The following is a 16,952-nucleotide window of genomic DNA, read 5'->3' as shown; positions in this document are numbered from 1 at the left end:
GAGAAGGACATCATGCTTAGTAGAGAGTCAATAAAAGAGAAGAAGACCCTCAAGGAAATGGATTGACACAGTAGCTGCGACAATGGGCTCCAGCATAACAACAGTTGTGAGGATGGCGCAGGACTGGTCTGTGTTTCGTTCTGTTTGGAACTCACTCAACAGCACTTAACAACAACAACAATCTGCTTTCTGCCGCTAGATAAGTTTGCATTCTCTAGAATTTTATGTAAATAGAACCGTACAGTATATATGCTTTTATTTCTGGCTTTTTTCACTCAGCATATTTATTTTGAGAGTCATCCATGTTGATGTGTGTATCAGTAGTGCATTCTTTTTTGGATGTACTGCAATTTGTTTATCCGTTTACCTGTAGATGGGCATTTGGGTTGTTTCCTGTGTTTGGTTATTATGAATAAAGCTGCTGTAGACATTTGTGTACAAGTCTTTGCATGGACGTGTTTTCATTTCTCTTGGGTAAATACTTAGGAGCTGAATGGCTGAGAGGGTGTATGTTTAACTTTTTAAGAAACTGTCCAACTATATTCCAAAGTGGTTGTACCAGTTTACATTCCCACCAGGGAGTTACAGTTGTTTCACATTCTCACCAACGCTTGCTGTGGTATAATTTTAGATGTTCTAGTAGGTATGTATGGGTATTTTTGTTATGGTTTTAATCTATGTTTTCCTAATTGCTAAACATGTTGAGTATTTTGTCAAGTGCTTATTTGCCATCTGTACATCCTGTAGTACAATATTGAACAGAAGGTTGAGGGAGTACATCCTAGCCTTGTTCCCAATCTTACGGGGAAGCATTTAGTTGTAGGTTTTTTGTAGATGCTTTTCATCATGTTAAAGAAGTTCCCTTTTACTTCTAGTTTGCTGGAATGGGTACTGGATTCTGTCAAATTCTTTTTCTAAATCTATTAAGATGATTATGTGGTTTTCCCTTTTTAATGTTAGTTGATCGATTTTCAAATGCTGGACCAACTTGCACTCCTGAGCTAAACCCTACTTAGTTATGATGTATTATCATTTTTATATATTATGTCTAAAATTTTGTTAAGAAATTTAGCTTCTACGTTCATGAAGGATATTGATCTGTAGTTTCCTTTTCTTCTAATTATTTTTCTGGTTTTGTATCAGAGTAATGTTCAACTCATAGAATGAGTTGGTGAGTATTCCTTTCTCTTAAATTTTCTTGAAGAGCTTATGTAAAACTGATATTATTTCTTCATTAAATGTTTGGTACAATTCCCCAGTTATTTTTCTTTTGTCTGAAGAACTACTTTTGCATTTTCATATAAATTTTAGAATCAGTTTGTCAATTTCTATAAAAACATTTGCTCATAATGTGATTGGCATTGCATTGAATCTATAGATCAATTTGGAAAGAATCACTCCTGATGAACATTTTTATCTTTTCTATATCTGAAAAAGTCTCCATTTCTCCTTTATTTCTGAAATACACTTTCACTGAGTATAGAATTCTAGGTTATTAGTTTTTCTATTACAGTATTTTAAAGATGTTGGTCCATTATCTTCTTGCTTGCATTTTTTCCAATAAAAAATCTGCTGAAATCATTTTTGTTCCTCTGTATGTAATGTGTTGTTTTCCTGGGGCTGCTTTTTTTTTTTTTTTCATTTTTTTAAAAAATGTGCTTTAAGTGAAAGTTTACAACTCAGGTCAGTTCCTCATACAAAAATTTATACACACATTGTTATGTAACCCTGGTTGCTCTCCCTATACTGTGACAGCACACGCTTCCTTTCCACCCAATCCCCACGTCCATTCAACCAGCTCCTGACCCTCTCTGCCTTCTCATCTTGCCTCCGGACAGGAGCTGCCCATTTAGTCTCATGTATCTACTTGAGCTAAGAAGCATACTCTTCACGAGTTATCATTTTATGTCCCATAGTCCAGTCTAATCTTTGTCTGAAGAGTTGGCCTCGGGAATGGTTTTAGTTTTGGGCTAACAGAGAGTCCAAAGGCCATGTCTTCTTGGGTCTCTTCAGTCTCAGTCAAACCATTAAGTCTGGTCTTTATACTAGAATTTGAGTTCTGCACCCCCCCCCCCTTTTCTGCTGCTCCGTCAGGGACTCTGTGTTGTGTTCCCTGCCAGGGCGGTCATTGGTGGTGGCCAGGCACCATCTAGTTCTTCTGGCCTCAGGCTGATGGAGTCTCTGGTTTACATGGCCCTTTCTGTCTCTTGGGCTAATATTTTCCTTGTGTCTTTGGTGTTCTTCAGTCTCCTTTGCTCCAGGTGGGTTGGGACCAATTGAACATCTGCGAGTAAACATCTGAAAATGCTAACATCAGCAAATAAAGCACTGCAACATCGTATGTAGTACCCATTACTAACGATAAGACGTACCAAACAAAAAAAAAAAGACCATCATAAGCGCGGTTTGTCGTAACTCGAATATGTCGTGAATGGGGACTACTTGTATATAAAATTCAAGAGAATGCTAAGTTATCTATAGTGACAAAAAGCAGATCAGTGTTTGCCTGGGAATGGGGTGGTGTGGGGGACAGGAATGTGCAGGAGAGAGGGATTACAAAGGAACATGAGGAAACTTTTTGGGATGGTGAATATATTCACTATCTTGATTGTGATGATGGTTTCACGGGTGTATACATATGTCAACTTATCAAATTATACACATTATATGCAGTTTATTGTATGTCAATAAAGTTGTTTAAAAAAATAGTATTACTGTTTGTAATATGCCAGGCACCATGATTCTCAGAGAATAGCCTCCCTCGGGGCAATCTTATCCAAGCTCACAATTACCATTCATTCTCTCATGACTCTCAAATATGCATCTCCAGCCCAGAACATTACGCTGAGATTCAGACCTTCCATCTAGCTGCCTTATGACCACCTCCACCTATCTGTTCCACCAAAAAAAAAAAAAAAAGCCAAACCCATTATCATGGTTGATTCGGACTCATAGTGACCCTACAGGACAGAGTAGAACTGCCCATAGGGTTTCCAAGGAGCGGCCGGTGGATTCGAACTGCTGACTTTCTGGCCAGCAGCTGAGCTCTTAACCACTGCACCACCAGGACTCCAATCTGTTCCACAGGCAGTCTAAACTTACCATGCCCAAGGCAGATTTTTTTTTAATTAAAAAATCATTTTATTGTAATGTAGAACAAAATTCTGGCACACACACATGCGCACACACACACACAAAAAGACCAGACCTACTGATCTGGCAGAGACTGGAGAAACCCCGAGAGGATGGCCCCCGGACACCCTTATAGCTCAGAAATGAAGTCACTCCTGAGGTTCACCCTTCAGCCAAAGATTAGACAGGCCCATAAAACAAAATGAGGGACTAAAGGGGCACACTAGCCCAGGGGCAAGGACAAGAAGGCAGGAAGGGACAGGAAAGCTGGTAATAGGGAACCCAAAGTCAAGAAGGAAGAGTGTTGACATGTCGTGGGGTTGGCAACCAATGTCACAAAAGAATATGTGTATTGTTTAGTGAGAAACTAATTTGCTTGGTAAACCAAACCTTCATCTAAAGCACAATAAAAAGAAAAAAAAATTATTGTGGTAAATATATACATAACAAAACATTTGCCATTTCAACATTCTTCACGTGTGCAATTCAATGACATTATGTTCATCATGTTGTTCAACTATCAGGTTACCAAGGACGGACAGGAGAGAGTAGGAAAGGGAAACTCACTGCTTAAGGGATACTGAGTTTCTGTTAAGGGTAATGGAAAAAATTGGAAACAGATAGTGGCTGGTGATGGTTGAACATGATTGACATAGTTAATGTTACAGAATTAACATTACATGTGAAGACTGTTGAAATACCAAGACAGAATTGATACTCCCCCTCCAACCTGGTTTTTCTCTGGTGTATCTCAGCACAACGAACAGCAACACCATCTACCCAGCTGTTGAAATGTTCCAATCATAATTTTGATTTTCTTCTCTCTCATTCCCCACATCCTAAATGTATCGTGAATCTACCCACCTCGCTGACACTACATTAATCCAAACCACCCATCACTTCTCTAGCAACAGCTTCCCAGTGAAGTCTTCTGGCCACCAAACTCACTCATAGTTCATGCACACAGAGCAGCCGGAGACTGTTAAATACAAACATGGTCTTTTCATTCCCCAGATGAAAATCTTTCAGTAACTTTTCATTCCCTTAGGATGATGTTCAGAGTCTTTAACGTGAGTTACAAGCACAAGGTGCCCCCTATTCCCTTCTCCACTCTCCAGTCACAAGTAAAAAGGGGGATCTTTGCAGCAGTCTGAAATGGCTTTGCAGCTCCTGTTCTGCATTCAATGGTGGCCTCACAGCAATTATGAAGAGCCCTGGTAGCAAGGGAGAAGGAACAGGCGAAAATGATTTTATCAAGTTCCTATTTCAGTCTGATGTTCTTGTATAGTCAAAGTAGCAAAGAGCAAACACAAAGATGACTTTGGTGGAACTATTTCTAAAGGAGAATGCATTTTTGTGTTTTCACTAAACTATCAGCCACTCTGGATTTTAATATTATAGTGGGCTCATAACAAGTATTTCCTTTATTGTTGGCTTTATACAGATGCAAAGCCATGCTCAGGAAGCTGGGAGATGAATAGTTGGTTTGATGTGTTTGAACCATTCACCACTTTGAGTTAAATGTGCATATTCTGTTCAAAATAGACAATGGGGAAGGGCGGTCCCCCTTTTCCCTCGCTAACGTGCATAACATCAGGCCTCACTGCTTAAACTAATGAGTATTTAGAAGTAAAGGCTCCTACTGATTCTAGCGAGTCATTAATTCTCTGCTTACAGAGCCATCGTGGAGTTTTTCATCAGCTGCATTTTTTAGCCGTTACCAGTTGCTTCTGACCAGCAGTGCTGACCCGTGGGTTCCTGTACCACACACCGATGGTATAATGGGCTCGGAAGTCCCCTTAGAAGGAATTTTACTGGAGACTCGGAATAGATGCAAAGAAGTAGATGGTGATTAGTATTTCCACATTCTGACCACTCTATTGACAAAGGTGTCTCAGAACTCGTAGTTTTAGGGAACTTAATTGCCCTTGAATGAAAACATGTATTTAAACCAATACATAATCTGGTGGAAGAAGGTGGGTGGAGGTGAATTACGATTACAATTTCTCTTCAGTTAATTACACAGTAATAACGATGTTTGCTCAATTATTGCTCCAGGTTTATTTTTTGTTAAATAGTCTCTTTGATCTGGCCTCAGTGGGTTTTCCAGTTTTATACATAACATTCTCTTGGGAATTGAAGAGCACTGTGTCTCTGAAGATGCTGAGTCAACTTTAAAAGACTCATTTTCAAAAAGGTCTTAACCTGCCTTCCAACTTAAATTCAAATTTTGCCCAAACAAACATTAGGGCAGAGAATCATCGCTTGAGTGTATGTTTATACCAGCATTTGGAAGCTGTTTGCTGAAAGGTCATTTACAGGACAATTTTGAAGGGTATTAAAAATTCAGGATACTATAATCTTAACTAAAGAGAATGCATATATAATTGGGGGGTATGACAGTTCATTCTTCAATGTGTTTTACATTATTCAATATCATAAAAATATTTATTTTGTGGAAAGACCTACTATTTCATTAATCTATTATTGAAGAATTTAACTAACTTAGAGCAAAATCGTAACACGTGGAGGAAGGGAAAAGAAACAAGTGGAAAATGCTATGAAGCAATCCTCTCTCAAATTAAGATAAACCCAAGTTGGAAAGGCAAGATATTGTTTTTATTTGGGGAAGATTTCATTTTGTTCATCAATAATTCCCTTCTATTTGAATGAAGAAAGGGCAATTTAAATATTCTAAACTCATGACGGAGGTGTCAAAGACTAGCAGCGCTACAAACCCAAATAACCAAACCTCAAATAAAACCAGTTGCCAACGCGTTGGCTCCAACTCATGGTGACTCCATGTGTGTCAAAGTGGAACTGTGTGCTTCATGGGGTTTTCATTGGCTGTGATCTTTTGGAAGCAGATCACCAGGACTTTTATGCAAGGCATCTCTGGGTCGACTTGAACCATTCACTTTTCAGTTAGCAGCAGAGCACGTTAACTGTTTGCACCACCCAGGGACTCCAAAATCTCAAAAAGTGTAACATAAAAAAGACAACTAACAAAGAATGGAATATTTGATATTTACTGAATCAAATGCAAAATGCAATACTTAAAGTAGGCAACATGTTTAAAACATAATGCTTTATAGTTACAGCACTTCTGATCTCTCTATTGATAAAAATTTTCAATATTTTAGCAAGCACTAAAGTCAACCAATAGCCTTATCCACTTTTGTTTTCAAAAGGTTGGGTTAAAATGGTTCAAACTGTTACCTTAAAAAGGAAAAAGAAAAGGCAAATAGACATTGAAAATTAGTTATCTGCTGACAGCATCCATACTCAACAGTGACTCAGCTAACCATTTAATGTGAACTTTAACAGCTTTTAATCAGTTGTTTTTCTGAAAAGATGTGATTTGGGCTTTCAAATGACTTTATCAATCATTCCCACAGTTCCAAGAATACTAAAAAACAATTAGTTCTTAGTACAAAAGGTTTGCCTATATTAACCTTCAACTCACCCGGCCAGCCACAGGCAGCACTTGCTCTTCTGTCAAAGTGAGAAAATGTTAGCAGCTAAAAATATAAGTATGTGCAAAGGCTGTGAAGCTTTTAAAAAACATCGCTACCCTGGAATAATGACAATAGTTGGGATTTCTCTTTTTCAGAGGGAAGAGAAGAGACAGCTAGAAATGTAAGTATACGCAAAGGTTGTGAAACTTAAAAAAAAAAATTATTACCCTGGAATAATGGCAATAGTTGTGATGTTTCTTTTTTAGAGAGAAGAGGCAGAAATCCCAGCCTCTCCTCCCCACCTCCCTCAAAGATTTGAGTCACAGGGTTTATTTGTGCTGAAAACCAGTTATCTACTGCTTGAAACCTAAGCAGAATGCATCAGCATTTCTGGACCACCTGGGACCAAGGGGGGCTGGGAGCTTTCCAGATGGATTGTAAGACAATTCATTGATATTTACATAACGAGAATAAATGTTTTTCCTAAGATAGCATTTCCCTTCAGTGCCTCGGGACCACCAGCAAAAGTGGGAGGTACAGAAATTCTATTACATTAATAGTCTCTGTTTTTATGGCTTTGGCATTTATTAACTAGTGAGAGCTGTTTATTGGGTCATAAACTTTACTAATGGGGATATTATCTCTAAATTATAAATCTCCTTCAGTATACGGCTTAGTTATAAAAAGAATAATTATTTAAAGTGTCTGTATGGCTGCAATGTATCATGTTTATCGGCATGATTCTTATAATGGCCATTTAATAGCTAATTGTGGGCTTGGACTGCAAATGGCCAGGGCAGTAACACACGTCTATAGAATAGAATGAGCAGTTGTCACACCACAAACTCAGGAGCATATCATTGGTTTGCTTCCCTTCCTTTTCTCCTCCCACTCCTCAAATGAACTGTACAAGTATGTAAAAGGGCTAAATTATCTACATATTTAAAATCTTGAGGGAAGACAACTGACTGAAGAGTTGAATAGGTAAGTGACAAATCTGTCAGCTTGAAAAGTTACAGGAAAGTGTCACCCTTCTAAAATCTTGCTCCCTGGGGAATGAAAAATCTTAAAGTCACAAAATGGCTTTCCACTGTTAGTTGTCTTAAAAAAAAAAAAAAACTTGGGACAAAAATCAAGTTGTCAAAATTAGATTTTAAGGGTAGATGGCTCTAGCATATAAATTGAGTCTAGTTTATCATAAAGGCCAGTGGTATCTATCCTAACAATGGCACATGTAGGGTTATCCCAGGTTTAAAGATACAAATAGTTTATTAACTTCAATTCAAAAAAAATGAAAGAGCCATTGTTGTTAAGCAAATTGGTACATCTGAGTGCCAAGAAGCTAGCTCATTTATAGGCAAAATGCTGCTGCAAATGTGGAATGAAAGAATAATGAGACTGAAAGAGCTCTTGAGATGTCATCAGTTACCCTCCTCCTTTCTTCAGAGCAGTCCCTGAAAGGTAAATGGAGCCATCACTTCTTGATGGGCTTCCACTGTCTCCGAGAAGACCAAGCAACTGGGTTTATGATACACAGGACTCAACACCGAAGAATGGGGTGGACTGGCATACACTTCTTACACAGAATTCCCAGAGGTCCAGGGTCATGGCTTTTAATCAAATGGACACTACATGGCAAAAGTTCTGGTGAGACTCATGATGTTTAGGCCCAGAAGAAAAATTAAAAAATAGAACTAGAGAAATCCAGGGGAAAAAAAATCCTGTAGTTTTAGAATTTCTTTTTAACTTCTGGGGGGGTGTGTGTTGCGTGTGTGTGAAATGAATAAAAAAAAATCTCTCAAAATCTTCAGCATTCACACCCCTCAATATTTTAGTCATAATACATTTTTGGTCATACTATAATTATATACACATGCATATATTCCTAACGTAAGAAGCTGGCTTCAGATATAAAAAGGGCATTAAAAATATAAACACTGAATATGTTTCAGTTTCTCTCCCAAATTTTCGTGTGTGTGTGTGGGGGGGGTACCTTTGTATCTTTTCTTCCCATGGATTAACTAGTTTCAGAAAATAAATATCTTCACTCTTGAGAGAAGTTTAAGAATTATTTTGATGAGGTAGGTTGCTACAAAGCTTAATTATATAAGTAATAAACACATGTCAAGGAGATTTCAAAAAAATGTTTAATAGAATAACAACTTACTACTCTGATATAATTTGATTTTCTATTGTCATGTATAGCAATCAAAATTCATTTTCTTTTCATGTTGGAATGAATCAAATTTTGTTGGATGGAAAATTATCATAAGATTCTTTTGCATTAATAAATCAGACATCTAATAAAAATGCTAGCTAGTTCTTCAAATGGCATTTTTAATAGTGCCAGTACATCAGCAACATAATACAATGTTCTGAAAATCTAAAGTGACAAAAGAAGATTAATTGTGGTTTATGGATTTCAGTTTAATAGGAGCCTTGTTTCCTTTTTGCTTTTAATGAAATTATATCTACTAAAATAAACCTGGCAAAATTAGAGCAGTAAAACAAAGACAGTTGACCGAAACTGGCATGGTTAATCCTCCTCCAAGTCAAACACGTCCTTTAAAAGGCGCATGTAGCTAATGTATCTCACAGGAATGGGTGATGGCGACCCCATCCAAATATCTTCAATTTTCTAGAAAAAAACAAAGATGAATATAATTAGACCATATTCCAAAGTGCAGTGTTGTAAATGCAACATCAAATTGCTCCTTGTCTTGATAGAGGCAATTGGTAAACAGTTTATTTTTTCAAAGCTGACATTTCCACAATCCACTTCAGCATCATAAGACCTTTGTGGTAGGCTGGATTCTTGTTCCGATTCTTCACTCCTTCCCTGTACTAGAATTACACAGCAACGCCCTTTGCTGTATGACTTGGCAATACCTCTCACTGGAGAACCAGGAGTAAATCCTCCTGCCCTTTTGGACATGGGCTTAGCCACATGACTGACTTTGGCCTATGTAATGTTAGCAAATACAGCATGAACAGAGGCTCTGACATGCTGGCAATGATTTGGCTCGGCCTCTGTGTCTCTGTGATCACCATGAGAAGAACATGTCCCAGGTTGCTGCTGGTCCCAGATGACACGGGTGGAGCAGACCAAGCTCGACTCGCAGCCTGGAGCCAAGCCTAGCTGACCTATGGGCCCATGAACAAGAAAAATAACTGTTTGTTGTTGTGAACCAGTGCAACTTGGGGGGTTGTTTGTTATGCAGCCTTACTGCAGTGTTATCTCTCCCTATACTTTATTAAGAGCTCAATTTTTAAAATCCAATCTGGTAGTCATGCTGGCTACTTGGTTTCTTCAATACAACAGTGAAAAGAGCACTGAATCACTCACAGTCTGCTTTTGGGGATAAGCTACACACACATACACACACATACTTTTTATATATGCTGCAGTGGTCAATTAATATTATTAGCAACAGGGGAGAAAGTCCATAACTGTGGTTGTTTACATTTCTATTGTCAAGGTTAATTGCTGTCTTATATAAGAGGTTCTATATCTTTACAAGTGTGACATTAGTATCCAGAGTCAAAGGGTATTACAGAAACACAAGTAAAGGCTCAATAACTTCATGTGATGGAATTCTGGAACCAACCAGAGTAAGTGATGTTTCAGATGGGCCTTAGGGGATGAGTAGCAGTTCAGCAGGTGGTTAAAGTGGTAAAGGGTGTTCCAGGCATAGGGAACCACATATGCAAAAGCCTAAAGACCCAAAAATCTGCTTTCAAGAAAGGGTGAGTAGCCCAGTGTTGTTAGGGGCACAGGGTAGAAGGTAGCAGGAGAGGTGGTGGGAAGGAGAAGCTGGGGCTGAACTGTACTAGTTCCTACATTATGGTATGAGTTAGAGGAATTCAATGGAGGGTCTCAGTCAGAGGAATGGCAAAAATCAGACTAGAAATTAAATAGATTTGATGGCACTATGAAGAATGAAATGAAGCAGGAAAATCAATGTGGAGGTTACTGCAATAGTTCTGGGGAGAGATGACTGTGCCATAACCAGAGTAGCTACCGCTGGGATGGGGAACAGGATCTACATCTGAAAGGTACTGCTGCCATAGAATGTACATTACCTGGCAGATGCTTGATTTGAGGTGGTGATAAAATAAAGGGTAGGGGTGGTTCTAAGACTTCTAAATTTAGTAACAGAGTAGTTGATGATGTCACAAGCAAAATAAGGAAAGCAGGAACAAGAGGAATTAAAAAATTTTTTTTTGGTAGAAAAGTAGGAATTGGAGGGAGATAAATTAAGTTCAATTTTGGACATTCTGTATTCCAGGTGTCCATAGGGCAACAAGGTGAAGGTTCTGGTAAACACCAGGAAACACGGTTCTGTATATTACAGGGCTCTAGAGTCCAGAAACGTGCAAAGATGTGGAAGTCACTGGAATATGTGTGATATGTATAACTATGGGAATCAATAACATTGATGCAGAATTGGAAGAGCATCAAGTACCGCCATCTCTAAATAATGTATAAATCCTTAATTTAAGAGACGATTCGTGATGATGATGTACTGGCTGCAGACCTTTGCAGAATTATAGGAAATCATATCATTACCTAGTTATAATAATAATAAATTTATGGATATGTACCATATAACAGGTACTTTTTAAAAGTGTTTTACATGTATTAAACTATTTAATCATCACAGAAAACCCTAAGAGGTAGGTACTATTATGATACCTATTTACAGAAAGGAGTCCCTGTGTGGTGCAAACGGTTAATGTGCTTGGCTGCTAACTGAAATGTTGGTGGTTGTGTCCATCCAGAAGTACCTTGGAAGAAAGGCCTGGCAATCTACTTCCAAAAAATCAGCCATTGAAAACCCTATGGAGCACAGTCCTACTCGGACACACGTGGGGTTGCCGTGAGTTGGAACCGACTTGATGGCAACTGGTTTTTATTTACAGAAGAGGAAACTGAGGCAGAGAAGGGTTAAGTAGTTTGTCTAAAGTCAAATTGCCAGTAAGTGGAGGAGCCTGAGTTGCAACCCCAGCCAGTAAGTGGGGCTCCTGAGCTGTGCTTATGTGCTGGGCTACCCTCCAAAGCTGAGCAGAGTAGTGGGCCTATTCACAGGCAGCTGGCTCCCATCCTACAGAGCTACATTTGGTCCTATTATTTTCAACTAGAAAAGTTAAGTAGAAAACAAGTGGTTCTTGAAGTGACGATACTCTTCTCTCTCAAGAATGCCTTCTGTCAGAGGTTGCCCCGCAGTTACCAACCTGCAGTGTAAAGAAGGAAATGACCATGCAGATGAATGATGGCTGACACGACTCCTAGGGGCCGGTTTGCGCAATGCATCCCACAGGGAAGTTAGTGCAATGTTCTTCCTTACATCGAAATTTAGCAAATTGCTGTATATATTTTAAATTATATTTTAACAAATGAAGGCTGAGATCAATAGTCATTCAACTCCACTATTTAACACATCCTCAAAAATTTCATCACAAAACTAAAAGCAATTTTTGCTGTCAAATGGCACTTAAAAATTCTATCTTATTACAGAGGGACAGTACAAATACATACATTTAAAATCACTATTCTCTGATCCAAAAAACCAAACCTGCTGCAGTTGAGTTGATTCCAACTTATAGCAACCCTATAGGACAGAGTAGAATTGCCCCATAGGGTTTCCAAGGAGCGGCTGTTGGATTTGAACTGCCAACCTTTTGGTTGTCAGCTGAGCTCTTAACCACTATGCCACCAGGGCTCCATATTCCCTGACAGGTTTTTAAAAGTTTTCAATACTAAAAGAATAAAACACATTATGTGATTCATAATAATATATATTATGCCACTCATATAATTATGATGAAATTATTCAGGAAATACATTCTTCTATGAAACAGGCCAATACTAGATCTTTGCTCACAGCTTATCAGGAGGCAAAAGTTTGTTGTTGTTTTTTTTAAGCAAGGAATCATGATTTAAATTCTAACAATAAAAGAGAAAGAAATATAACAACTTACACTGGAATAACGATAACTCAACAATTTGGAGATGAGAATCAAATTTATAAGCAACAAGCCAGATGTGAGCGAAACAAACTCAAGTAAATAGCTTGAGATTTTAAATTAATGATGACTTAGGATGAAAAGATAAACAGTCCACTTCTTTAAAGTCTGACCTCTTTAAACCCCAGGGCTCCCCTAAAGCTTTCCTGACTGCTCTCTTTCCAGCCCCACTGTGCTCTCTCCAGAACCAATAGCAGTTCCCTAGGCTCTCTAGGTTCCAGGTGGGAGCAACTTTTTCTGCCCAAATACCAGATAAATGCCACAAGCACATTTGCAGACCTTGAGGAACTGAAGATCCATCAGTTGCCCATCCCCGATTTTAGGGACATTTTAGCAGGTTACTAGCTTAAAGGGGATAGACAGGAATAAAATTTGGGATCGAGGGTGAGGGTGAGGATGGGGTGGGGATCGCTAAAGCAAAGGAAAAAAGTACCTACTTTGTAATTTTGCTTAATTGGGTCTATTTAAAGAAATCACATGGCCAATCTCTTTATAAAATAAAGAGACTTTTGGTGACATGAGAAATCCCCAAAACATCACTGTCTAGGAGTCACTGGGTGGTGCAAACAGTTAACATGCTCAGCTGCTAGCCAAAAGGATGGCAGTTCAAGTCCACCCAGAAGCACCTTGGAAGAAAGGCCTGGCAATCTACTTCCAAAAAATCAGCCACTGAAAACCCTATGGAGCACAGTTCTACTCTGACACACATGAGGTCGTCATGAGTCAGAACTGATTCAACGGCAACTGGTGGGACCACTGTCTAATTTTCCTAATAAATCTGCAAATGTTCCAAATGTTCCAGAATATGTATGAAAATCTGTGCAGTGAGTTAAAATATTCTTTGTCTCCACTAACCTTTTATTCATCCTACACTATAAAACGCAAAGAACACTCAGGATCCTATTGTTTTCCCCAAACCAAAACCCGTTGTCATACAGTCAATTCCGACTCATAGTGACCCTACAGGACAGAGTAGAACTGCCCCACAGGGTTTCCAAAGCTGTAATCTTTATGGAAGCAGACTGCTACATCTTTCTCTTGCAGAGCAGTTGGTGGGTTTGAACCACCAACCTTTTGGTTAGCAGCTGAGCGCTTACCCACTGAGCTACCAGGGCTCCTTATTGTTTCCCCCCATTGTTGTTGAGTCGATTCCGACTCATAGCGACCCTACAGGACAGAGTAGAACTGTTCCATAGGGTTTCCAAGGAGCAGCTAGTGGATTTGAACTGCTGACCATTTAGTTAGCAGCCAAACACTTAACCACTTGTGCCACCAGGGCTCCACTGTTTTCCCAGTAGTGCACATATGTCTTAAGTGGAAATGACAGCATGGTGATTTGACAAGAGAAGTGCTCATCCACAGTAGTTATCAGTTATCATTCTTATTTCAGATTAGGACGTGCCTGCTTGTGTGTCGGTATAAGAGTCCCCCTGACAGTGCACATTTGAATCTAAACTGTGGATGCATAGCAGGCATAGCTATGCATACGTAGCTTGCGCCTCTCCCTATTCCCTTGCCCATTCCACTTTGGGGCACAACAGCCTGACTTCCAACTACCAGCCCTTGTGTTCCTTTGCCTGTAATCTTTTCTTTGGCCTCTGTGACTCTGTAGCAAGCCACAAGTGCCTGGGAATTACTTCCTTTCCCCTGCTTCAAGAACAGCCCTCAACCAATGACCACTGGGAGTTGATGGGTGAATTCCACAGCTCCCCTGCACTTTTGGTGGGTATGTGTTGGCCACTGTGTCCCAGTGTTTCACAGCAGTATTAAGTTCCAGTCATCCACAGTTGTAACTGGTTTGATAACATGCCCTTAATAGCTTCCTAGAAGTCCTTGGGTAGTGAAAATGGTTAAGACACTCAGCTGCTAACTGAAAGTCTGGAGGTTGGAGTCCACCAAGAGGCACCTTGGAAGAAAGGACCAGAGATCTACTTCTGAAAAATCAGCCACTGAAAACCCTATGGAGCACAGTTCTACTCTGACACACATGGGGGTCACCAGGAGTCTGAACTGACTCCAAGGCAACTGGTTTTAATAGCTTCCTTCCCTTTTACTTTCTCACTCCTGACTCCCGTTTGGGTGTTCCTTTCACTTCCCTCCAAAACACTATTTACATGAAAATCTCTGTCTCCAATTTGCTCCTAGGGGAAGTCAAACTAAGATACTATGCAATTTTGCATTTACCATATTTAATAAAATGCCTATGAAGACCACAGCACAGCTTAGTAAAAAGCAATTTCTTTGGCAAATCATGGATGGATCAGGAGTCTCCCATAGAATTTCCAGATAACTCGAGTGGCAGCGCCAAATTTCAAAACAAAATTAAATTTAATCTGTAGCATAAATCATATGTGCCATGTAGCATTTTCTAGAATGAGGAAGAACTATGAAAGGCACAGTAAAATTCCACAATGATAAAAAAATCATGATTCTAAAATGTCTGGTAATCAGTGTCTCCAAGAGGGCCCAAGACACCTCTCAAGCAGGCTGCCACTAGAGCCCCTTAAGATGTCAAACAAGTCGGCCACAAATTACTTGTTTGTCAATGGTGAAAAAACGCAGCTGCAGATCTGTAAAATCACATCCCTTTGAAACGGGAAGTAAAGATGGCATTGGATGGAAACCCAGTAAATAGCAGCAGCCCAGTCAGGACAGCAAAGCTGTGTGCGAGCTAATGGGGCTTGGATTTATTGGCTTTGACTTTTTAAAAGGAAATTTAATTGGATTATGTCTCCTTCTAGTTTAAAATTTTCTACTGTGGTACTGGTCACCAGATGCATGAAGGGAAAAGATCAGGAGCCAATTAAATTCCATGATTCACTGAAACAAGGTTATTTTTATTTTTCCCAAATGTAAGGCTGATGGAGTAACATTAGTGACTTCACTACGTTACTCTCCCCTCGACACTCGCTTGGAAAAAGCAGGTTCAATGGGAAATATCTATGAATTTGTAGAAAAGTCTAGTAGTATACATGGAATTGAAATTGTGATTTTCTTCTTTTTAGTAAGATTTTCTTCCTTGTAATAAGGTTGACATGACCTTAGAAATAATCAAATTAGGTTGACAAAACATAATCTTAAATAGTATTAAAATAATAAAAACTCTCAGAATTCAGCAAATTGAAATTAATTTTGAGAAGAGAATTTTGCAAATACTTCTTGAGATAATCAAAGGCATTTTTATAACATAAGTGTCATGGTTTGAATTATGTCCCCCAAAAAATGTGTGTATCAATTTGGCTGGGCCATGATTCCCAGAATTGTGTGACTGGCCTCCATTTTGTGACTGTAAATTTATGTTAAAGAGGATTAGGGTGGGATTGTAACACCACCCTTACCCAGGTCACATCCCTGATCCAATGTAAAGGGAGTTTCCCTAGGGTGTGGCCTACACCACCTTTTACCTTACAAGAGATAAAAGGAAAGGGAAGCAAGCAGAGAATTGGAGACCTCATACCACCAAGAAAGCAGTGCCAGGAACAGAGCACGTCTTTTGGACCTGAGGTTCCTGTGCAGAGAAGCTCCTAGTGCAGGGGAAGACTGATGATGACGAGAACCTTCCTCCAGAGCCGACAGAGAGACAAAGCCTTCCCCTAGAGCTGATGCCCTGAATTTGGACTTTTAGCCTATTTTACTGTTAAAACCATCCACTTGTGGTACTTCTGTTATAGCAGCACTAGACAATAAGGAAAAAGCTTATATATGAAACCATGAGATTCGCTTATATTCCTATCCACTTCAGTCTTTACAGTAATGCCAATATTTCACAATCACTTTCCTTCATGCTAGACAAAGCCACCATCGATAGTGTTGTCTTCTGTGTGTGAGTATAGCTAAAAGACAGGTGTAGCTTCTAAACAAGATCCCTTTCCTTGAAACTGCACTGTGGGTCAAGGAAAGTTTACAAGGAGACATGGAGTTTTTGCACTTTAGTGATAGGTTTATGTGCACAATTCAAGTAGATGTCATCCCCCACTTTAAATCAAAGTGAATTCCAGCAGCTTGTCCTACTAGGTTACTGCTTTGTGTTAAGTTATTGCTATGTGTTTTCATGGTCTTTTCAATCACCTCATATGCATGTGAAAGATGGATAATGAAAAAGGAAGAGAGAAAAAGAATTGATGCGTTTGAACTGTGGTGTTGGCAAAGAATATTGAATATACCGTGGACTGCCAGAAGAACAAACTACTCAGTCTTAGAAGAAACACAACAAGAATGTTCCTTAGATGTGAATTTATTAAAAGTCAAAGGTTGGAAAAAAATATATCAAGCTAACAACTACCAAAAAAGAACAGGAGTGGCAATTCTAATCTCAGATAAAGTAGATTTTAAAAC

The 16,952-nt window shown here is 39.1% G+C and overlaps 1 protein-coding gene across 1 annotated transcript in view; it reads right to left on the bottom strand.

Moving 5' to 3' along the window:
- Window positions 1–9,126: 9,126 nt before the first annotated feature.
- EFHC2 (EF-hand domain containing 2) overlaps window positions 9,127–16,952 on the bottom strand; it is a 237,807-nt gene continuing 229,981 nt past the window's right edge. Inside the window, exon 16 of the mRNA XM_023731842.1 lies at window positions 9,127–9,228. Coding sequence (XP_023587610.1) covers window positions 9,127–9,228 — 102 coding nt within the window. The remainder of the gene's footprint in view (window positions 9,229–16,952) is intronic.

The sequence above is a fragment of the Trichechus manatus genome, unplaced genomic scaffold, assembly GCF_000243295.1.
Source record: "Trichechus manatus latirostris isolate Lorelei unplaced genomic scaffold, TriManLat1.0 scaffold00046, whole genome shotgun sequence".
NCBI classification, from domain to species: Eukaryota; Metazoa; Chordata; class Mammalia; order Sirenia; family Trichechidae; genus Trichechus; species Trichechus manatus.
This window is presented reverse-complemented; position numbering and strand designations above follow the sequence as displayed.